The sequence below is a fragment of the Thunnus maccoyii genome, chromosome 1 (assembly GCF_910596095.1).
Source record: "Thunnus maccoyii chromosome 1, fThuMac1.1, whole genome shotgun sequence".
Taxonomy (NCBI): Eukaryota; Metazoa; Chordata; class Actinopteri; order Scombriformes; family Scombridae; genus Thunnus; species Thunnus maccoyii.
In genome coordinates, this window is record NC_056533.1 from 4,115,315 (window position 1) to 4,140,940 (window position 25,626).

General features: G+C 38.1%; 1 protein-coding gene across 2 annotated transcripts in view; it reads right to left on the reverse strand.

Annotated features, from left to right (window-relative positions):
• ano1a (anoctamin 1, calcium activated chloride channel a) overlaps positions 1-25,626 on the reverse strand; it is a 67,263-nt gene that overhangs the window by 12,201 nt on the left and 29,436 nt on the right. For both annotated transcript variants that reach the window (XM_042411918.1, XM_042411910.1), the window contains exons 5-18: positions 25,202-25,353; positions 21,717-21,771; positions 21,020-21,071; positions 19,932-19,987; positions 19,745-19,786; positions 15,256-15,320; positions 14,585-14,719; positions 10,045-10,205; positions 8,681-8,766; positions 4,470-4,541; positions 3,064-3,138; positions 1,588-1,789; positions 599-710; positions 299-356 (exon numbers count right to left, since the gene is read on the reverse strand). In XM_042411918.1, the coding sequence (XP_042267852.1) occupies positions 299-356; positions 599-710; positions 1,588-1,789; positions 3,064-3,138; positions 4,470-4,541; positions 8,681-8,766; positions 10,045-10,205; positions 14,585-14,719; positions 15,256-15,320; positions 19,745-19,786; positions 19,932-19,987; positions 21,020-21,071; positions 21,717-21,771; positions 25,202-25,353 (1,323 nt within the window). The remainder of the gene's footprint in view (positions 1-298; positions 357-598; positions 711-1,587; positions 1,790-3,063; positions 3,139-4,469; positions 4,542-8,680; positions 8,767-10,044; positions 10,206-14,584; positions 14,720-15,255; positions 15,321-19,744; positions 19,787-19,931; positions 19,988-21,019; positions 21,072-21,716; positions 21,772-25,201; positions 25,354-25,626) is intronic.

Here is a 25,626-nt window from a genome sequence, read left to right on the forward strand (position 1 = left end):
CCTAGATAAAGAACAGACAAGTATTTTCTGGCTGTTGAGGAGGTCTGAACCTCTCAAATCAAACTTGCTGACTTTTTTTACTGTCATGTAAGAAAAAAGCCTCAGTAGCATCAGTTAATTGCAGCGTATACCAATAGTCTGCATGAGAGGTGTTTAGGGAACAGGCACTGTTCTCTTTAAGTATTGAGAAATTGGCCCATTCCAAACAGGCACATTTTGAACAGGCACTGCACTAGTTGAGAAAAATTTAGAATAACAGCCTAAACTTTTAAATTGCACTATGTTTAGTGTGAATTACCTCTTCCATTCTGTACGATCCAACAACATACAGGTAGTTTCCTGGCCGCCCAACAAGTCTGTGGACCAAACACAACCATCACATGCTGTAAGCCTATCAGTTGATAGACAGTATGGTTATGTTCACATGTACACAGTACAAACATACTCATGGTACACCATATTGTATTATGTGGCTAAGAAATGGTAGGCGAAAGCAGTAATCGATTAGCGTATTTGAATAATTAATGATCCACAGAAACTGTATATAAAATAACATGAAAATGTGAAAAAATGGAACAGTTAGAGGTTGTTTTCTTACCTGCCCCTGAAAAAGGCCAAATAGACAATGGGTGTGAAGGCATTGACAAACTTCAAAACAAAAGTTTTGAAGATCAGGCGCTGTTCAAAGCTCTTGTCTGTCTTTGGAACCTCTGAAAAAGTTGACACAACATGAAATGAAATTGATGGTCTTTACATGTTTGGTTGTACTTCCCTTCATTAGCCATTTATGTGTTTTTATTTTAAAATTCAAGTTTGTGTTTTCAAATGTAGCACTTTGCTGTAAGTGTAAAAAAAATGCTTAAAGTGAGATTTTGTAACTACTGCTGAACAACTGTGGCCACAAGTGGTGATTACAGCCTAACGGCATGCTGAATTTTCTTTTCCCAATATTCTTTTGACTCAGTTGCTTTAAAGACATAATCATAAGACGACCTGAACACAAGCTTGTGGAATACAACCACAAGCAGGAAACAAAAATTTCTTTTGGTGAGGAACTGTGTGCTGACTCATTTTTATTATTTATTTTTGATAAAGCTATTATATTGTTTATCTGTGACATGCTAAATCAGTGTAATTGTAGCACAAGTAGAAAGTCAACAAACTGACTCATGAACATCATAGCATAATATAAAGTTGACTAGCATTAGCTGACATTTGCCTCTATAAGCTGCTGATCATACCAGACTAAGTAAGGCTGTAGAAGAAAAACCCCTGGATGTTTTGAACTGAGCAAAAGTGCATTTTATTGGTTATGAATTGAACTTTTCATTTGTAAAAGGAAGATGTATTCTTCTTCTTCTTCTTCTTATTCTTTTCCAGAATGTTGTAGAATGCATGCATTTCATATGCAAACTGATGAAGCACTTTCTTTACTTAACTTTTATTTAATATCAAACATGAAACAAAGATATAAGCTTTATGTTTTACTATTGTTCTCTCTTCCCTGCTTGGTATGAGAATGATCCAGTCAATCTGCAGTCAGTAACAAATGCTTGATTTGTGTTTCAACAGTGAAATGTGCCTCACCCAGTGCGGTGAGCCAGCGGGCAATGGCGGCGTAGATTTCATCTAAAATGATGATGATGATAAGGTTGATGATGGCAGCGGTGGTTTTGACGGTGGCTCGAATGTTGTAGCGTGCTGCAGGGTAGGTGCTCATGTGCAATGCTGCCTTAATACTAATACGGTAAAGGATGACCCCGAAGACTATGGCAAAGGTCACAGTGATCTATAAGAGGGGAAAAAGAGGAGAACACCTGATCTGACAATCTGCTGTAAGATAAAAGGTGGGGAAGATGTTTACAGGGTCACTGCAGGTGAGACACACTGACACATAAACACCTACATTTAAAATAACCAGTTATTTTTTTTATTAATTATTTATTTTTAATTTAATTTTTGTTTTAAATGAAGTAAAAAAACAAACAAAACAGTTGTATCTCTAAAACAAATAACCCAGCAAATTTGAAAATATATTATGGTACTACACTTTAGCATTCAATCATTTTTATTGAAAATGTTCAGAATAAGAAGCCTTTTCTTTTAGAAGGCTGTTATTCTAAGAATAAACCTTTTCAGGCTGTCTATCTGTCTAGGCATGTGTCTACATGTGTTGTATAGGATGGAAATAGTGAGGGCGGCTGTTCTGACATGCATCATTACCCACCTGAGCCTGTTTTACTGAATTATTGCACTAGTGTGCAAAGCAACAAATGCTGCAATATAAAAGCTCAACCAGTCCTGATAAGTTGTGGGTTCAGAACAGCTTTTGATGATTTTGTTGCATAAAGCTTTGGGCTAGCTTCAGATTCAGTTTTGGTTTGGACATTTTAACCAGCCACAACATCATCAGCACCACCAAAAAATGAGAAGCCCACTACCTGAACTAGAGATAAAAGGTTCGCTCAAAGAACCAATAGCATCAGACCTTAGCTTTGCTGTGAGCTAGCATGATACACTTTTTTCATTCTAATTCATTCAAATTGTAATAAGTCACATTATTTTCACCTAATTTCAATGTCAGTCCTAAAATAAAGGAGGACCTAGCTAGATTTGTAGCCCATTTTGAAACCTTTAGCCACCAGCTACCTTCCTCTTTGGTTTAGGAAACACACTTTCAACTTGCAAGTGTAAAAATCTTTTTTATTGTGCAACAAACTGATTTTTTCTCTCATCTAGATGGGTAGAAGAGTCTTTCGGGATTCTGGGAATACCCCCAGAACAGCAGGTTTGTGTTGTTCTTTTTCAAACACTGCAGAGTATTTATCTTTTAGAGAAATGGATGCTTAGATCTGTGACTTGGATGTAATGTTAATACATGAAGCACACACTGGGTTTACTAAATGTGAACCCTGCTCTCCCTTGCTGTTTTGTTGTCTGGATTTGCAGTTATTTAAAGAAGAAAAGGAAAGGGTTAAAACAAATCATTGCTTCAAGTGTCATACATGTGTTAAAAATACAAAGGTTGATGATGAACACTGGAGGGAGACTGTTGAGACTCACCATGAAGCCCATCATGACAACTGTAGTCAGGTAAGCTGGCAGTCTGTCTGTACATGTCAGCTTCACCTTCTCACCCTAAACAGACACACACACAGATATGTGGAGGACATAAAATATTTGAATCATTAACAGCATCTTCAGCTGGTTAGATCTGCGTGTGTGTGTGTTTAATATGTGTCTTTATGCTGCCACAACCTCATGTCTTTCTGCCCTTTCAGCTCTTTATGCCCTGGGCACACAGATGCACACAGCATACACACACACACACACACACACACACACACACACACACACACACACACCATAAACATACACACCATAAACATACACATGATAAACCTACACACCATAAACATACACACACACTATGGGGCTCCAGTGGAGCACAGCTAATTCCGCCCTGAGCTATCATGTCACATTCAAGCCTACTGAGAATTGGGTCAGAAATCTCAGGCGACTGTATATGTGTGTGTGTGTGTTTCCTCTTGTGTATTTGATGAACAGGAAGACGTGACCTTGGTACGAGACAAAAGGCAAAAGGCTAATAATCAACACGCACACGCTCGACTCCAGAACATGTCAGAATAAATGTCGTCAGTGATTTTTTTACTACATAATACGTTTCATTGTTTCATCAGCGCTTTCTCTTCAAGACGCTGATTTAGCTGCAATTAGATTTTATTCCTACACTTGTCAGCTTTTTGACTGTTGCTGTGCATGTGTATGTGTGAGCCTGAGAGAATATCACAATGGAATATGTGGAATAAGTCAAAAAGAAAAAGACCCAGGTTTTCAACTTGGTGTGGTAATTTGAAGGGAGGGTTAAAATATCATTTATGGCAGATAAAAAAAAAATACTTCTATGATTCAAATGTATTATTATGTCAGATTTTCTCCAATTTCTGCTTCTTTAGGCTTGTGGTGATCAAATGAAGTAACCTGAAAAAGGGGAGTAATTTTTTTAGCTGAACAATTTACCACTGTGGTAAATTGAACCATGGGTTTGCACATCAGTCCATTAACTACAAATCTCCAGCATGCTATGTGTAAATTGCATCATACCTTAGTAAAAACAGTTACTCTACTATTTCTTTTTGAGGTTGGAACTGTTGGTGGTAGGTGGTAGAGATTAATGTTAGAAGAGACAGAGGTAGATTTCCATTGGAGCACACCATCCCTTTATATTTCTGATTACAGTGACATTCATGCTATGTAAAGTTACAGTTACTGCACTGACACTACTGGGCTGCTTGTAACAGAAAATGGTAACAGTTTATGTGTTGATTTGGTAGAATCTTTTTGCCAGGATTTCTGAGAGATGAAGTCTTCTGCTTTTTGGGATGACTCATCGGACTGTGCGGGGACGGTTTAAACACACAGCTAAAATGTAACTAAGTCAGTTTTACCTTAGGGGTCGAATGCTCCTGTCTCATTGTCTTTTTCATGACCCGGAACTCATACTCAGCTCGGTTGTGGTCCTGGAAAAACAATCAGTTTAGAAGTTACAGTTACTGATACTATTGTATGTTACTGTTTAGATCCTTATGGAATTTCAGAATGGAGACAGACATGAAAAACAAAATTAGTATAACGCTCTGTGCGAGAGAAGTGAGAGAAATGCATTAACCCACAATGAAGGATAAAGTGGACAAGATAAAAACTAAAATAAACTGTAGTTTGATGTTGGAATAGCCCAGTGATACCCACACTCATTTTTCAAGTCATGGAAACTATGTGTACTATGTGTGCATGTAAAAGCTTGTCGTACTTTGGCAGACACTTCAACCATAACTCTAACTGTACAAGAACAGCATGGCATTTTTAGAAATATGCTTGTTTGCTGAATCAGATAACAAAATCACATCGATATGATCTCTGTGTGTCCAGTACAGACTGTTCCGGTACATGTTTAGCCTAGCTTAGCAAGAAGACTGCTAGCTTATACTGTAGCTCCATAAAAATCAAGGAACTACACTTTCCAAAAACTGACAAACTGTCTTATTTAAATGTCATGTTAGTTAGCAAACCATTCTCACACCACTAAGAAACTACAGTGTCTCATGTTCATATTTCTAAAAAACAAAAAATGTCAAGAAGAGTTGCAAACTTTGGTTAAGTAGCTAACTCACTAGAACCAAACGTCCTGTAAATGTGTCTGTGGTGGACACACAGAGACTGATATCCATCTGACTCTGGGTAAGACAGCAACTATTCATGTTCCCTAAGATTTCAAACTGTTGCGTAAATCATTGTTTACTTTCCTAAACCCAGCATATCTTATTTGTAAAATAATCCTTTCATTGTGAGGAATATAATATTAACATTTCATGTCCATGTAATATGCAGCCAGAGGTGTGTGAATGTGCACCCATATAACAGTAAAAGTTCAGCCTGCAGTGAGCCCAGAGGAGTGAGAAAGCATTGCATATACAGAGGAAATTGCATCACTAGAAACTTGAAAAGAAAGCTGAGGGTTAGACAGTCACTTTTGGCCTGGAGGTCATGCTAATGTACAAAAGGACAAACAGAGTGAAACAGACAGACAAAAAGATCCAAATGCAGTTAAAAGGCTAACTGGCCTCAGAAAAACAGCAAATGACTATCTATAGAAACAGGAAATGTGGGGAAAGAGAGTAGGGGAATGACAAGCAACAAATGAACCAGGGACTCGCTGCTCAGGGAATTTACGCCCATGTGGTATGCACCCTAACCACTCAGCTATCAGGTCACCCCCTTAGTATTATTATTCTATTATTATTCTGGGCTGTAAAATCAAAACAATAGCTTGAAGATGCTAAAATGCTCAGTAGAGCTGAGATAAACTGCAGAACCTGGTAATAATTCTCTGTTGATTTGTCATTTTTCTTCTGCTGGTAGTACAAAAATACTGATCAATGCAGCTTGCTACAGTTCAAAGGAGTGAACTCTATACACTGCTCCAATCTCACATAAAGGGCAAATTAGAACCAGCTAATGCTTCTTTGATCTCTTTTGGTCCTGTCAAAGGTTGTGTGAATTTTGAAGAAGCATATTATAAGTTTTTATAATACCTATTATAAGTATACGTTTTTGAGAAATTATTGCTTTGACACACCACTGTCTCCTCAGCCAGCACGTCCATTTGGGACCGATAACAGCAAAACTGAGCTGAGCTGAGGGTCCATCTTTCCTACATGGCAATATCCTGTGGTCTGAAAAAAAGTGGAGCAAAGAGTAGGAGTGAGATGCGAGTTGAGTCAACAGACTGTTCTGTCAACTCTGCTGCCATCAGCAGACACAAACAACGGCCACACTAATGAGAGGCCATAGGGATGGCCAGCATCAGGATGTCCCTCAGAGAGTGAGAGAGAGAGAGAGAGAAAGAGGAGGTGAAGAGAGAAACTACGCGGGAGCAAAGAGATTAAGAAGATGTCAAGTGAAAGGACCTGAGGCAGATTGTTAAGACACCTTGAGGGAGAAAAGGTTAGCGTTAGGTAACAGCGGCTGCAAAAATGGATCTAAAACAGTAAGTCAAAAAGAAAGAAGATTAAGTTTAAATATAAGAGACGGCAAGAGATAAAGCAAGCCGGATCCAAACCTTATGTTCCTCCTGCAAAATACACCACACACATAAAAACATAAGGACAAGATGTCAGTCAGCGGTCTTTGTCTCTGGAGATTCAAACATTTCAGTGTCACTTTTAGAACATTACAGAAAAATTATAAGAGCAAAAACATTTTCATAAAAAGATTACATTGTTCCATTTCATTATGATTTAAAAAAGAAGCTTCAGTATTGATGTCTGGTGGTTTGATGTGTTGTGTGGGAACATTTTTGTTGAGAGATGACTCACTACAGAAAAAGCCAGACGAGTTACATTCATCTGCATATTCTGACCTGTGCCTTCATGTTAGCCCTATTGGTAACACTTTGCTTTCCTGCTGTTTAGCAGTATACAAACATTTAATAAATAGTTTTAAACACAATATGATGTAGTTATAAGCAGATATGGGATATATAAGGATATTTTAAGGCTTTATTAATGTACAGCTAAAACTTCTCCAATGAAGAAATGTGTTTTACAATTTTGTCATTCCTTATCTGTTTATCCTTATGAGTGCCTTTTCAATTTTCCAACTACTATTTGTCGCATTCATTTCGCTATGCAGGAATTCTGCTCATGATTTGCAACTTACTCGGTAATCCATTACAGAACATCATGCCTGCTTTGATTGTTGTCAAGGCCACATTGGCACATCAACCACATTGTTACATGGTAATGCATTTTACAGTGCAGATTAATATGGAAGGTCTACACTGCATCAGGTTTTACAACAATAAAAGTGACAAGTTGATTTCTGTAGCGCATTAAATTAATGGAGACAAATGGTTTTACTGAAAGAGAGGAAAGACATACAAAATCTAAAAAGTTTATGCTAGAGGATTGAAGAATATCATCCTTTGAGTATATTACGTAGCGTTAATTAGCCTTTTTGTTTGGTGACACAAGAAATGTCCATCTTCAAGGTCAAACAAGGACAAACAATTTATAGAAATGAAATAGCCTTACAACACATCACAATATGATTTGGATAATTAAACCTGGTTAAACAATGTTAAACCTGAGGGTTGCTATTCTCAACTCCCACAAGACATCTTCAAAGTCTAAAGATTACAACAAAGTACAAACAATTTGGATGAATGAAGTGGCTTCATAACTGACCTAAAAACCTATCACGAGAATTGTGAGAAAGTTTCAGAGTGACAGAGACACAGAGCGTCCCCGTAACCATAGTAACTCAATCTCACTCTGCCTGCATGTGCACAGCATGAGAGGAGAGGGAGACGGTGTGCTGCTGCCAGAAGAGCCCCTGACTGAGATTACTCTGAGCAGCATGCATGAGGATACATTACAATATAATAGATTTATATAATTTATGTTTCTGGCTTTTCCCCTGATGGTCTGAATAACTTGCTGCTGCACAGTGCTGCTATTGCATTGTGCTGCTCTGTCTTGTCTGTCTGTGTGCCCTCAGTGCCCTCTTTTCGCTCTGTGACGTTATCAGTTATAACTTTATTTTTCACTGCGTGAGAAAATTGGTGTATGGCATGAGATTGTGCGAAAAGTGTCAATTGCATGAGTCTCATGGTCAATGTGTGAGGGCTGGCAGCTTTGACTCTCATGTCTGTGCTCTAAATTTGAAGCTAACGTCAGCAGACAGTTAGCTTAGCTTAATATACCGACTGGTACCGGGGGGAAATATAGCTAGCTCTATGTAAACAAAATCTGCCTACCAGAACCTCTAAAGCTCACTAATTAACATATCATATCTTATTTATTTAATCCATACAAAAAGGAAGTCTCTGGCTAAGCCAAGAAATAGTCCCAGCACCTAATTCCCCATAAAACCACAACTTGTCACTCTTTAATAACCTGAGCTAACCACCTCTTGGCTCTAACTTAGGGTACAGACACAAGAGTGGTAACGTTAGCCTATTTATGTTCTCATGTAACTGTTCACATGAAAGCAAATAAATGTATTCCTCAACATGTTGAATGATTCCTTTAAACTACACTTGTGGGTATATATCATCTTTCCAGCTTGTATTTACAAGAGGTGCGTTCCATTATCTCACCTCCTCCTCCTCACCGAAGCCTGTCAGGTCCCAGATATAGTTGAGTCGCATCTGACGTCTCTTCCAGTGCTCCATGAAGAGAACCGCTACACAACCAAGCATACACAGATAACTGAAAACAGGCTAAAACACAAGCTTATTACATGGAAACTTTTCTGTATGTACATATACCACCACCGTCTATAAATGACAAAGAATATAGAGTGTGAACATGCCCACTATCATATTGACAGTCTTGCTATATATATGTTACCTCTGTTTAAAGTAACTGATAAGATGAACATGTAGTTATGCACAAATGTGTATATTCTGTACAATGAACAGATTTTATATAATTCTATTAATGAGATAAATATGTATTTTTTAACCTTTTGTACAAATATGCTGTACGCTCATTTATGGACTTGTGAACTTTCATTTACATTTTTTTTAAATTACATTTTATCCATCCAGTATGTAGGGTTCCCTCAGAATTTCACTATCACAATATCACAGAATTTTTTTAGATTCAAATATATATATATTTTTGATGGTGTCATATATGATTGACGCCACTTATGACTAATCATCAGCTGCTAATGTCATGGAAATTTCCTTGTTAGATGATTGTAGTGTTTGCAATTATAGCATTTTTTATCTGCAAGAGAAGAGAAACTTAAGGGATAAGGCTGACAATATTAATTTCTTGTTACGTCGACAAATCCCAAATCTCCTCTTACTGAAGATGCATATAAGGTCCCAAATATTTGTTTCATAAAAAAAATCTGAATGAAAAAGTTCACTGTGGAAGTAAGTGGAGGTAATGAAGAAACCTTTTTTTCAATTAGCAATGGCTGCATCATAAATGATTTTTCTTTTGTATACATGCACACACATGTTGCTATTTTACTATTCCAATGATGCATCTCTCTAATGAAGATAATTACATACAGTATGATGGGTTTCTTCCTCATCTGTTCCACAGGTCTAGGTGAACCCAGATGGCTGTCATGCTGTGACTCTGTCAGACACTAGCTTCATCTAAACACATAACACCTCCCTGGTCTGTAAGCCCTGCTGCTGCTAACAGATGGCAGCATGGTTTGGCAAGACATCAGAGGAGGACCGGCTACATTTTCATTGGGTGTGTTTATTCAGGAGTTACCTCTATGGATTCATATTGTAAATTTCATGTGTAACTAAGGAACAGTATCCAGGTTTTCTGCGAAAGCTGTACTGAATGGATTAAATAGTGCTGTATTAGCTGGTACAGTTCCAGCAATGCTTAGCTGCACAGCCTGCCTTTGTTATGTTCTACTCATCTAATGATCTTCATCAGACCCCTTGGTTGCTGTTTTTAATATTGGATGAGAATGTGTCCTTACCCCAGAGAGCCATGAAGATGGAGAAGAAGACGGTCGCTGGGTTGTCGAAGAGGTGGCTGGCTCGGGCTGTACCACATGCTGTCACCAGTTTCCAGTAGCTGCAGGCGCGGTCGCACAGCGGACACATGGTGATGTTGTTCCTTGGATCACAAATCTCCATACTGACAAAATAGAGGTGGATGGAGAAGAGAAGTGGAAGACAGAGGGAGGAAGGTGAAAACAGGTCAGACCAAGAGTCTAGATTGAGGCTACAGGGCTAACACAAAAAATAAATCAAGTGATTCCGCATGTTCTTTGACTGAAGTAAGCCTTGTTTATTTACAGCCTGTTCTAGCGGACAAATTCTGGGGTATCAAATATGATTTAAAAGAACCAAATATTGCCATCTAGCAGTCCTGCTCATGATTTGCGACATTGCAGTAAGACCTAATACACCCAGATGGAGTGCTACCTCAGGATAAACAGAATGGCAAAATCTCTGACAGTCAAAATTTCTATCGCTTCAAGGTATGTACTGTGTCATTGTATTGCACAACTCTAATTGACATGCTTTGCACATGTTAAGTCTGTAATGATTTGATGTAGCAATCACGTGTTTGTGTGGATAGGTGGAGTCATTCTGAGGTTGGTGTCTAAGCCTGATGTTTACCATCCAGATTCAGACCACACTGATAGAGATCTCCATATTAAGTCATTTGCTCAACTGAAATCTTATTTACTAAAAAAAACAAAACAAAACAACTAAATGAATGGAATCTTTTTGCAGCACAGAGTCAGGAATGAGACAAATCAAAATGCAGAAATTCACTTTGTACAGTGTTTGTAAAACTATTGCTATGAAAATGTCATCAGATTTTTATGCTGGCATAGATCAACAGCAATAAAGTGAATCAGTTGATTTGTATTATTTTTTCTATGCATTCATTGAGGATTATCACCAAGCACAGCTTCCCTCTGCTCTACTGAGTGTTTTAGCGTCTTTCAGCTCCTTGTTTTGGTTTTACAGCCCATAACTTTACTGATTTGTTCGGTCTCACTGTTCTTGTCAGCCTTGTTTCCAGCACAAACATTCCTCAAGTAGACAAAAAACATGACTCCAAATGAATGCTCATGTTGCCCTGTGTCTGCAGGATGTATAAATAGGAAACTACAAGGTGATAATACTACTAAAACCCAATTGGCCAAAAAATCAATGAATGTAGGTTTAATGTATTTAGCATTTGAACATTTGTTATGCTAAATTATTGCTAACAAATAAATAAATAAAGTTTTGGAGTAGAAACAACTTATGCCGGCTTTACATCAAATGACTTTTCAAATGATTTCACTGTCACGGACAAATTTCCAATGTCGGAATAAAACCATGAGAGTTTTGCTAGAGTTGTGGTGCGCTCCCATCATCTTGATCGTTTGGTGTAAGGTGGTCAAAAAATTCAATTTGAGCTGTCTTAAGTCTTAACTGACTTAAGTAATTTACGTTTTCTTTTGGCTGTTTTTTTTTTTCAGAACAAACCACTGCGCACACTAGGGCAGCTGTGGCCAAAAGCAGCTTCTGTTTCTGCTCCATTGTACAACAGTTTTTCTTTTAAATTTCCACAAGAAGCAGAACAGGGAAATAATTAGGAATCTAGTTATAGTCTTGAAAATAGTGACCCTGCCCTGATAGCAAATTTCCTTTGGTATGGATGTGGGCCAAATGAACAGCAAAGATGTGGTCCACATTTGGAAGTGAATGACGGGCCATATCCGGCCCAAGGGTACAACAGCTATAAGTGAATCATAACAAAGCCAGACTTCTACTAGGAGTAAGCCAAATACAAAAAGTTGATATGGCTCATAGCTGGGCCTGATATGAAATATCTGTATGGCTGAGTTCTGTTAAGGCCTTATGGCCCTTATGTGACCCACATATGGCTGAGAGACCAAAATCTGTACTTATCCCAGAATTTAACCTTAACTATACCACACCTGTGATCTGGCCCACATTAGAAAGTGAATGATGGGCCAAATCTGGCCCAAGACTGTAATAGCCTTAACTGAACCATAACACAGCCATGAGTATTATCCCAGAATATTACCAAATGGTCTATACTTTGAATCTTAAGGCAAACAGTCCAGAAATCCAAACATTTTAAAATGTCAATTTAATATGTCAAACTGGCAATTTACCTGTTTTTATACATTATGTGTTCTATATGTTCTGTATTTTCCCTAATAAAGCAAAGGTTATTAAAAGTAGTAGTTAATTAAGCCTTGGTTTTTGAAAGTGTTATTACTGCAATTTCGCAAATGTGGCATTTTGTGACACCTTTCATAGGCTACTAATACAAACGTAAAAAAACAAAACATGAGTAACTTTTTTTTTCATTCACGAAATCCTTTCAACACAGGTCTGTGAGCCAACCCACTGGCAATGACATTCCTGATAAAAGCCTTGGAGAACTTAGAGTGTCAATTGAGTGCAAATAAAAAGAACAACAAGAAGTCTATAGTCTCTTAATTGTCAGCGTCATGAGTTATTTTTTGTCTTTGTTTCCTCCCACCATCTCTGTCACCAGCCAGGTGAAGCCACTTTACCATCAGTATTTCCACCTCCTTGTCTGAAATGGTTGCCATCATAAGGTTTCGTCTGACAGTGTGTAATGAAGGTCCTCTTCATTACTAGTATTTTGTAGTGTGAGCATTTTCCAGCAAAATTTGCATACAGTACTGGTAAATTAAGAAGGCACAAACTTGAAGGGTGGAATGTTTTTTATTGAGATTGTTGCATATATTAATGATGTGTGTATTGTAGATATTGTAACTGCCTCAGCTGGAACTGATTGAAGGCCAGCCATGTGGAGACAGACATATGAGCTCATTATGTTGAGTTACCTCAACATAATGAGCTCATTCTGGTATAACCTTTGCCAAAATGATGGTGGACTGAATATAGCTAACTGAGGCTTGATTATGCAATAATATAATGTGTCATGTTTGTGTAGGTCACAGACCTCTGTTCTGTCTCCTCTCCAGGGTGTTCAGGCTAAAAGAGTCCCCAGGCTACCTGAACACCAATTTAAAGGTTCTGGGAGATACCATGTGGTAATTAGTGTAGGGGTGTTGATGTACTTTAATCTGCTGTTCAGGTTTTCTGTGATTCTATTGTAATGTGTAGCATAAATCTAGATCAGGTAAACTATTTGACATGGGTGTAGTATAAATGTATTTTAATGTATTTGTTGTTTTTGTGTAGTTTTGATGTTAGGGGAGGGGCAGATTTCCCTATACTGTGGTAGGGGTCGAGGTCGTTGCCAGTGGCAGGCTATATAAGGCTGCCAGTTTCCATCAAGCCCTGCTGCTGTCAGGATTACATGCTGCCCGTGGTCCACCGTATTTTATGGGGAGAATTATGACTGTTGTATTGTGTCTGTGGGTGAAATAAACACATGGTTGGTCGGCACCTAACCTCTGCCTCAAGCCTCCTGCTTTAAAGTCAAGCCGCTACATGGCCATCCTAACACAGCCCCATGAGAAAGCAGAATACATGAAACAACAGTAGTGTTATATTTTTAGTCATATCTTTATTATATCTTCCTATACACACACACACATTTACCCAACCATAAGTACTTATAGAAGTCATTTGATGCTATCAGGGTGCAAGATCCCAAGTCTTTGCAAAATCTTCAAGTCTGTGACTAAAAACTCAGTGACCTATGACACATTGTCTTTAGATGTGAGAGGGTGCCAGACTTAAGTCTTTTAAAAGTCTTTTCAAAGTCTTCTAGTGTATGGTAGGCATAGACTAAAGACAAAACAGTTCATCACGCCAGCAACATTTGGAAACAAAGCTGCCTTACAGTCAATTTTTCTTATTACAAAGCCTCAAATACAATCAATACTGTCTGAAATGTGTTTTGTAGGACTGAGTATTGAAAACTGGCTTCAAATGTCTGGTCAGATTCTTCTTTTTTCTTTTAGACTGTTTTATTAAGACAAGGTTAGTGGTTACTTACAGTATGCTTAGACAACATTCAGCATGTGAAAACTTATTTTGTTACATAAATAAATGGTTTTGTGGAAAAAAGTTTATGTAAGGTAATGTTTTGTTACAAATACACCAGTAGCGTATTGGCACCAGTAGAAAAAATCCAAAGACATCCAGCTGGCCTTCTATCATTAGTTAATGGAACACATCAAAACAATGTTTAAGTCAACTCTGTCTTTACATCCCTGCCAAATAAATATACTGTGCACTGTAAGTTGAATTAAGACATACTGTGCATCTCAGCTAGTTTTCTAATGGACCTCAGTAAACAAGCTACATGTTATGCTTGATGTTAGGAGATTTGTAACACACCTACAACACCAATTAAAATATTTAAGGATCGCTTCAGCAAGAGGAGACAGAAAATTACTTTAGATTTAGACAGAAAAGATAGAAATGTTTTTTTGGAAATATTTAGTTTGGAAATGGGGTGTCTCTTTCCGTTTGTGTTTAATACAAATTGAAAAAGCAAAACATATGCAGGATGCGTGTGTGTGTGTGTGTGAGTACCTAGGTATGTTATCATCCACAGTTGCACAGCCATAGAGGAATACAATGACTCCCACGATGGCTGCAGGGATCAGCATCTGTGTGTAGACTCCTAACCAGGCAAAATAGAGTCCAACCTTCTCCCCAAAATACTTCCTGTAGGAGGAAATACCATTGAAAAGTGCAACATTTTATCATAATACCATTCCCTTCACAAATGAGAATATGGTGACTATGATTTGGTAATGTTTCTAAATATCAAAGCCACATTTCCCTTAAGATCAGTCCCTTCCTGTGTTTTTGGCTTTACTGATGCTGGAAATAATTTCTCACCAGCCTTTCACTCCCTCCAGCAACTGCAAAAACATGGTTTCTGCAGCAATCTTGGAAGCAGGATCATGTTACGATGTTCATGAAGCCACTGATATGATTATTCAAGGGACTGATAACACCATGTTCCCACTCTTTCCTGGATCACATTCAGCTCAGCACAGGACTATTGCTGCTGCAGAAGAGCATCAGTGGGGTCTCAATCTGTGTGTGAGCATCCTCATCTGTGTTTTCTGCCTTCAGGCTTTGTGAAGACAGTTAATGCTGCTGTCAGAGCACCAGCCAGTGCAGACATATGAGGGTGGGAAATGTGTGTGTAATTCACCAGACAGATATGACGAGAACACTGCTATGGATCTGACCTGATGAGTCCAATAGGCTGGTACTTGTAGAAGCAACTGTAGCTGGCCCACTCCTCGTAAAGCAGCTGTGAAGAAAAGCAAGAGACAATAATCATTATTACTATATCATCAATTCTCATATATTATATATTAGACGCAGTGTGTAGTTTTTGTCTTTATGTCCAGAAGTTTTCAATCCAGCACAAATATCAATATATACAGATGTATGGAGGAGATTTTCAGGGTTCGAAGAAAGAAACATGTTGATGGGACATTCTGTGCCTTAGCAATGTAAAAAATATATTGATAATACTAAACAAACAAAATACAAAAACCCAATTTTCATTGATTTGATTGAGTGATTGTTCTGTATCAGCCAGCAAGGCTTTTGTGACATCATTATGATTGATACTATGTGGTGATATCAGTTTTTTTTTTTTTTACATTATGGTGAATCAGCATCTGCAGTTTATACACACGCATCAATGTAGCTGTAAAAAAATAGACTGGATCAGTTTTATTGGAGAAGATGTCATTTCTTTGATGATTATGAACCCAGATCTCAAATTATAAATTATAAATTATAATCTTTTTCTAATGGTTTTAAAGTGGATTTACTGATGCCCATCCTTAACAAATTACCATCTCTGTAAAAGGTAGGTTCTGCTGATTTTTACAGTGTGTGTATGACAACCGTGCATCTGGTTTGACTGAGTTATAATTTTTAAATTAAGGGGTACAAATCTTGACACAAATTGCCTCCCTAGGCCACAAAGGCTTTATATGAAACATGTGCAAGAAATACTTAGATTCAACAACAATAACTTGACCGTGAATGAAAGAACGGCAAAGTAGAAGTGAATAAATTAATAAATAGAAGCAGTACTTCGTGGAACAGCAGAGTGGTGAGCGTGACATAATTCTATTGTTGTGCAGATGAAATTGCGGAGGAGAAAATGAATTGATGAATTTACTATGTGGGCTTTTAGTGGACAATTCAGTTAAAGCCCCCTGCCTTGCATTTAAGAATTTATGGTATTATATGTCACTGTTCATCACAGCCACTTCTCCATGGGACTGAAGATACAGTATACAAGCATAACAGCAACTGATGCAACATATTCCATGATGACATACTCCTCAGGGAGCAGAGACATGTGACATACTTTGAAACCACATGAGTTGACAATATAGTCACACATGGTCCCAAGCAGGTTCTGTTTGACAAGAAATCAATGCAATCAAAAACAAGCCTGCAGGCTAGACCAGGGGTGGCCCATGGCATAGGCCACATAGGGGGTCACCTAGGACACCAAATGAGTGGGACATGTTTTTCTTATGTTTTTTTCTTACTGACAGGTATGCTTGCTTTTATATAGCTTTTGGAAATACACACTTGTTCTCCCTTCTTAATGTTTTTCCTTTCTTTTTCAATGAAACGAAGTAGTCGTGTGCAAACCCACAAAACCTCAGTGTTATAGATGCTGGATACAAAAAACAATCAAACTAGATACAAGGACAGTTTGACCAACCACAGGTCTTCCTCAGGCAAAGGAAGACCTGAGGAAGAAACTACATACTCGGAACAAATATGAATCACATGAGAATGGAATTGGTACACAGCCACCACCACTGTTATTTATTTAAGTCACAGGAAGATCTATTACTGTAATAACAGTGCTGTGTGAATAAGGATTGAGATGACAATGCGTACAAGATGTGTGAGCTTTAGAGGTGCTGGTAGGTGGATTGTTTTACCTTCGGACAGAACCAGTCTAGCTGTTTCCCTGTTTCCAGTCTTTAGACTTCTGACTGACAGATATAAGTGTGGTCTTGATATTCTCATCTAACTCAACAAGTTTTGAAAGTGAATAAGCGCATTTCCTAAAAATGTCAAACTATTCCTTTAAGATGCATTTCCCTCTTAAATATTTTAGTCTATGAGCATAGGAGTTCATGTTTGACCTTTAGTAACAAAAACGAAAATCACGAAATAATTTAAGCTTTAAATGTCTGCCTACCAGCTTTTCAGAGCTTTCAGCTGCATTTCATGCTCTTCAACAGCGAATAGAGCTGATATCGTCACATGACCTAGGTATGGAACTTGCTAACAGTGGTCATCATACAGTATGTATGTAACAAAATTGTAACCCTGGTCTCAGTCCAAGGATGTTCTTTTTCATCCTTGAACACAGGTCATGTGATGACACCTGAGCCAGATCCTATCACTGAAGAAGACTTTGGTATTAAGTTGGAAGCCCTGAAAAGCTTGTATGGACCTTTGAGCTTAGCGGATTTTGTTACACATGCTTTAGTCTTGTTTAGTTTACTGACTGAGGTGTTAGTAAAGCCTGGACCGTGGAATTGAGGAAATTATAATTAAATGTGGTATTCATTCTAGACATGAATGGAGCTATAATTTATAATATTTTATGAATGACTTCATGTGTTCATGGAAGTCTGACCAAATGCTTATGATAATTAAAAGAGCACTGATACGTGTGTGTGGGTGTGTGTACATGTTCTCCACTGTGATTAAGCATCATGTGGTCAAACACATTTATATGCAAATCACTGTTATGCAATGGTCTTTACAATTATCATCAAACAGTTGACTGGATTTGTGCTCTACTACTGGTAGTAGGAACAGAGCACATAAATCACTATGAAACTGTGTAACATTTTCACACACAATCACACACTCCATTCACAGGCAGAGTACCAAGCTGCCAGGCGACAAATGAAGGTTTTTAATCACAAGAGAGAGGCCCAGAGGAGCTTTCAGATAGCAGATCACAGCAGACTGAGCAACAGAAAACTACATATTTGACATGGAATCTCTACATTTGCAGCCGAGGAAAACCCATTTCTTAAACAAGTACACACACATGTATATGTGGGATTGGGATATACTGTATATATACTATAAGTGCATTGTTGTGGAGGCACTTAAAGCACCAAGCTAAAGCTTTTCTGATGCTTGAGAACAACAGAGGGGGAATTATAAGGCTGTTGCCTTAGTGACACACAGCCTACGGTATAATTATGGAGAGTGTTAGCAGGGGAGGAGATGACTTTAGAATCAGTGAGAGCTCTTTCTTTCCAGTCTTGCCTGGTTTTATTCTCATACAGTGGGAGGTATAGGCTCAAAAATGCAAAAATGCTGTCATGCTAGCATGGTAATCTGTCATGCTTTGTTAGTCATTATTTTAAGACAATCCCTAAAAGAAATTGATCGCATGTTTCACTATCAAATATTGTATTGCTTTGTCACATTTGGAATGAGGAAGAGGCCGAGCCCTCCTGAACTCAATTACACTAGCTAACGCTCTTATTTTCAAAATAAAGACACCATTTCAAACATGAACCTGGTCAGTGATATAGTGAAGGTATCTTTCGTTTGATCTGTTCCTGAAAAAAACAGGAAAAATTGTTGGAGTGAGATATTTGAATATTATTATAATATTATAATATTAAATTATTTGAATTTCCCTTCGGGGATCAATAAAGTAATATCTATCTATATATCTATCTATGTAACACATTTGTAAATCTTATTGTGACGTGAAAGAGGTGCAGTATTGTGTTACATATATGTGACCATTTTTGCATATACCTCCTACATTTTTGGCATACATAATGTAAACACAGATGGGAAACCTTTTTTTTTATGGTATTAAAGGATTTCATTTCAATATTGGCAGCACTGGACTTCCATATATACTATGGTAATCTCTGTCATGGTATTACAAGGAAAACCTCTAAGAAATCTCAACCAACTGAGTGGCATACTTTAGTCACTCATGAATAAAGTGTATTGCTTTGTTGCATTTTGAATAAGGATGAAGAGAGAGGTCCTTCTGAACTCACTTAAAGGGAAATTCTCATATTTTACAACTTGCATCTTATTGTTTACAATTGTGGCCATTCTGACTATGGTTCAAATCTGCACCTACATAGAGATCTAACTTACAAAGCCAGCTGTTTGGTTAACCAAGTGGCAAAATACCTATTCATCTGCATTCTGCTTGCCCAATGAACAAAGTTTTACTGGAGTCGCGTTTTCCTGAATTTCCTCGAACAGAGGTGGGGAGTGAAAGTTAGCATGATCCATAGACAGATTGGTCACAATTATGAGAAAAATACCGTAATTTTCCCTCCTTCATTTAAAGAATAAAAAACATTTTTAAGACATGAAGAATTGAGAGGATTATATTATGATTATAGCTTATCTCTAATTAAAATGGAATATGAAAACAACATTTCCATAGTCATGTTTGTTATGCCCAGATCCTGCCAAGCCTCTTTTGTGAACATGAATATAATGGGCTTGTTTTTCCAAAGAGTTCTTAAAAAGAAAGGAACAGTTGTCTGGTTTCAGATTGGGCTTATTTTTAATCTATCCAAACATTGTTTGGACTTGTTCAACAACCGACTGATGAATGTTAATGAGCTTAACATGCTGGTGGTGACCTCTGAATTTATTGACTCCTGCACCTGCTCTACTTACCTTCCTGTCGTTAGGTTCTGCATTCACCCCCTCGATGTCTCCCTGTAACACACACACAAATCCCATTTTCAGTGATTACACTTAGTTTTTCAGGCACGTAATGAATAATGCATTTAATTAAACACAAAATTATAAGTTGCCATTTGACAGAAAGCTGCCTGACTGAGAGTGTGATAGTGAGACTCACATCATGCAGAGGATAAGCAGACGTATAAACACCATTGGCTAGCAGACTGGTGATCCCTGTAAAAAGACATATTCAACAGGATTAAAATCCAAGACAAGACACGCACACACACACACACACACACACACACACACACACACATACACACAGTGATGTAAGATTCAGCAGAAGAGCTCTCTCTAAACCTGGGAATAATGTTACATTTCCTCTTTAGAGTTATACTGTAATCCTTATAGTGACAATTTTGCAGAACACTCACTGTAGGGGGAAGCTGTGCATGACCATTCCAAGTCATCAACGTGTTTGTGGTAAATGGTAAATAATCCCTATCAAGCTTGTTTAAACTATCATTGTTCTATCTAAACTGCTAAAGTGTACTGTTATTCCTCTTTGGTGTTTTTCAGCAGTTACCAACGCCCTCTGCACTGGAGCAGAGCTGACTGTGGCTTGCATGTAGCTGGGAAAACCAAGACGGATTGCAATCAGATTTGTTACCTGGCCAATAGAGATGTGTATATGTGGTGAAGTGTAAATAAAAGGATATTTAGTTGCATATGACACACTTGAAATAACAACTGTAGATGGGGCCAAAGATTTGAGCTTGATAAAATATGTATTTCCTTTATTTTTGTATACACTTTTACTGTTAAGCACTTTGATTTGTGTGAAAATTTGACTTCAAATATGCTCATTCATTTATTTTTATTCCTGTATTTATTTGTCATTTCTGCCACCAAAACACTAATGTGAATATATTTCCTCTCTACAACTGACAACAAGGAAGCACTCAACAGACTGTTGACCCCAGCCAAGGCCAAATAATCTCATGAGCTAGCAGCTAGCAGAAATGACAGAATAGTCACATATGCTAGTTTAGATGATCACCAAAATTCCTTGAATTTCAAACAAACCCAGACATTAGTTTTGAATGTATTTTGCTCACAGACACAGAAATACACAGACAGAAAGAGACAAACACACCCTGCACTGTTTGCTGGTAGTAATTACACTACACTCTGATGAAAACAGGACAGATTAATTGCATATTGATTATCCCTTGTATTAGAGATATAGGGGAGAGGTCTTACCCATTGAGTATTTGGCTCGGGTGCATCTTGTCCTCTTCAGTACCTCATAGACCTGACAACACAACAGACATTAAAAACTGAAACATGAGAATGGAGATGAGAAGGAGGAGCTGAATATTTACTTGTATAAAAGCAGAGGTGAAATTGTGAGAGGGAGAATGAGGCAGGCACATCACTACGTATTATAACTCCATCCTCAGAGATGCAGTTGATCCGCTCAGTGTAAAACACAGAGCCCTACACAGTTTTATTGATGAAAGCTGAAGCACAGCTGGGAGCCAACAGCTACTGTGATTGAGGAGCTCCATCCAATAATGAGAAGTCAATCACATTACCCAGTCATTAGTTAAGGACTGCTAAGTGTGTAGGTGTGTATGTATATGTGTGTTTATGTCAATACAGCAACACATGGATAATGCACATTCACAGATAGTTTCACATAGAGCTGAGAAGTCTTATTCGAGTGAACTACACATCAGAAATCACAGTGTGTCAGGACTTTGTTGTTAGATCTATGTAAAGAAACATACGGAATCAGGGGACATTAATAACAAACATTAATACAACAAATCATACACATTCTGTCATTGTAATAACTTCAAGCTTAATTAAACCCTGTTTCATTTATCTGGAGATCATATGTGGGCTCCTGAAGAAGCCACCTTTCAAATATGCATCTGCTGACACCAATACTTACTATTGAGCTCCTGGTCTTGCTGTCAAAGAATTTGTCCCTGTCAGACAGATCAAATCTGGCAATAAAGAACAAAACAGGCTCAGTTTAGGTTGCAAATTCAGAATGGCCCATTGAGCATAAAGAGGGCACACTGACAATAGCATTTACATTATGTTTTCAATGTGTCCAATATCTTCAACGTTCAGTCTGAACAGCTCATGCTCCCAAAATGACAAAAATGCAAACATGAGGAAAAAGTATTGTTAATTGTATGTTAAAGTACAGCGGGGGAGCTGGCATTGGTTTCACAACTAAATGATAATGAGGGGAGGAATCCTTGTTGGCTGAATCATTTCATGCAGCTCCCTCTGCAGCCACAAAAGGCTTTTACTACTTTTTCACATATTCAGTATTACTCCCAACACCTGGAAACACACTTTAATGTGTAAAATCGGTGGAGTTCCTCTTATATACTGGGGTGTTAAATTGGAGTAGCAAATACACAACTGTGTATCGTTACAATATCTGATAACTAAAAGATAATTCACACCTGTCAGCCAAAATTGAGAATTCTCACTGGTTGTGGTCAAGTGCAGCTAAGTGATAGCAGCCAAAGCTGGCCAGTTTTGCGAATAGCCAACATCATAAAAATGCTATTGAAATGAATGTAGAAGGGACAAGGACAATCGTAGCAAATGTGATAACCTAAAAACATTAATATGAACTGACTGCTGCAACAACCTGTGACTTCAGGTCCTAAGTCGAGAGAACAAATTACATATTTACTATGTGCATGAATTAAAAAAAGAAATTACGCCTGACACTCCGTACATACTGTGTGAACACAAGCACTTGGACATTAGAGGGTCAACAATGTACAGTAATAGTGAGTTCAAGCAGTGGCAAGATTTCTACTGCATTTCTTTGTAGTGTCTCAGAAGCTGATTTCATCAAAAAAATTTGAGTGGGTTGCTTCTGTCTGTCAGCTAGTACTAGTGTTGCTGGTGTGTTTGACATTCTGTGAGTGCCTGCCTCATTCTCCCTCTCTGTGAGTTTAATTTAAGCCTTTATTTAGTCCTGTAGTGATCTCCCTTCAGCACATCTGATTGGTTAAGTCAAAACTAGCTTAAATCTAGGAACATTAAACACCATGTCTGATAAAGCCAGATTTAGTTTATGTGGTTTAAAAGGTCACATTACAGTGTAATTTATAACTAGGCTTAATCTCAGGGAACTGGCCCTGAATGTTTTCTAAATTGATGAAGATTAAGTGATGGAGAAGATGTGGAGGGTGATCTCCTGCTAGCTGTTAGTCAGAGTTGTAAATATAGCTACCCACTGCCCACTCTCTCCTCCATACATCCCAGCAGGCTGACGTTTATGCTAACATATTCTTCTTCTCTGATCACTGCCTTTGAAGGAGGCTTGTTTTTACTTGTTGGAACTGAACAGGAAGCATCTGTAAAGTCAGCACTTTTGCCTGTCAATCCAATTATAGTTGATCAAAGTGCTTTATTTTGTTATTTTCAAAAGCCTCCAACAACGAGTTGAGAATATGTAGATTCTTTTTGTGGTTCAGGCTAGCTGTGTTTGTTTCCTCAGGGGAGTTTCGGCACAATGCAGCAGGAGAGTGTCACGCTTTAGTTTCCCTGCCATGTTTCAGTGAGACAGCTTGATAGGCTTGTTGGGTGATTTTTTCGTCCAATTTACACCTCTGTGGTTGTTACTTCTCTCTGCTGTCTCAATAATTAAAGTCCCTGTGTGGCTACAGCTGCCAGTTTCATATTGATTTTAACTCAGAGGTAAAATGAAATGAAATATGGAAGCATAGCTGCACTAGGGCTGATGTTCTGATTAAACAAATCCTAAAGAATTTAGGTTCTTCTTTCAGATTTGAACTTTTCCAGTTAATAACTTTTAAATTGCAAAACTGTGGCTCTGTTACTATAAGAATAGGATAAGTGTGACATTATTAACCATTAGGACAAGTGTGACATTATTAACCATTATATCGTTTTAAGATATCTTCATATCAGGGGTGCTGGATTCATTTCAGAAGTGTGGGGGCCAAAAAGTGTGTGTGTGTGTGTGTGTGTGCATGTGGTCGATAAACCAGAGACTCTCATTAAACTTTTGCAGAGTAACTCTAGCTTGCCTGCACCACAGGGTGGGGTTTAATTCCAAACACAAAGCTGCTAACGGCTGTTTGTGGGAATAGATGCAAGCTTTTTTGTTCAATTACCCAAAACTACGAGTTTACAGGACAGTAACAATTCTGCGGCTGAGTAACAACAAGCAGGCAATGCGAATGTTAACGTTGTCCTTGTGCTGTAAGCAGCCATGCTCAAAGTCAATATTTAACGACAAATTGGAAAAAAACCCATTACTTTCCTGCTGCTTCACCTTTGCAAATTATCAACATGTGAAAATGTCGTTCATAGCCTACAAAAGCCAAAATAAATAGCATGCTGAATAGGTTTTGCCCATGGGCGTACTTGTCCTATTAAGAAAAAGTCATTTCACTTAAAAAATATTCTTCCCGTTTTATGTTTGCTTGCTTTATTTTACCTAATGTCTTAGGACGTGAATGATTGAAATGTCTTTTTACCATAAGTGTTGCAATATAGGGGCATTTGTGTGGATACAGTGATTTGTGACTTAAAAAGAATGTGGGAGGAGGGTAAAGTGAGGGGGCCAATGAGCCCTTGGACCCCCTAATTCCCATGCTCCTGCTTCATAACCATATTCACATCATATTATTTGGTAGTTTTGGGGCATTTTCTCGTTTGAATGTGCTGAATTTTGAGCCAGTTTTGACATGCCATCTTTGTGGCATCTCTGTTGACTGACATTTAACTCCATAACACCACAGAAGAGGCAGAGATCATTTCTGCCTCTTTTAAATTTTCTCAACTCTGAGCCTGCACAGAGCAACATCATCTGCTAAGAAAATATGTTTAGATATCTCAAATGTTTCAACACATCCAGGTACATCTGATTTTCCTAATGTAAGCTGTATTAACAGATTTTATGACCAATTGGGGGCAGTGCAACAAGTTGTAAAGTCTACATTGACCTACCATCACAAAGTTGTTATGATTAACTTGCTAGCAGATAGTATACTATTGTTTACACATCCAGCAGACATAGAGCAACATCAGCATTTATTAGGAGTCATGTTTCTGGCCACCTGTCAAATCTAAGTCCAATATTCACTCTCCTTCCAGCTTTGTTTTGGTCTCCACCAACTCCTGAGAAAAATCTCTTTAGCTGCTAAATGCTCCACTGTGTTCTCTGGCTAGTTGCTAACTTTGTCTGTCTGCTGTTTGGTACAGTGCAGGTATCCTAAATTTGTAAGCTCATATCTAATTATTGTGTGTACATGCTTTAATAAACGGATTTCTGTTAACCAGGTTATGTTTACCCTGATGACCTTACTGATGACTCAAGGGGCGCAAAGCTACAGAAGCGAGATGTATTACACTCCAAAGTTGAGATTTACTCACAGATGCTGCTTCTCTCTGGAGAAAGGATGAGAGAGTGATTTGAAGCTTTCTGGCCGGTTGGCGTCCACTTTTGGGTGGAGAGGAGCTGTGACTTTGTGAATGAACAATCGTATCTTCTCCACCACATTACTTCCTTGTTTCACATCATAAACCTGCAGAGGAAGCAAAAGAACCATGTTTAATTGGAATTTAGGGGACTCAGTATGCAGTTAATCCAGGTAGTCTCATTGATATCAAGATCTGCTTTTCAAGCTCAAAGTTAAAATGCCCTGGACTCTGACATTATAATTACTATATTTATATGTGATCAGAGAACAGAGTGAGTTGGCAAATTTTTACAGTGGGGCCTTATAGATGAATGATGTACAGGGCACCTCTCCTCTGTTGGTGACAGAAGACCATTCCACTTTTTATTTGAGATACAA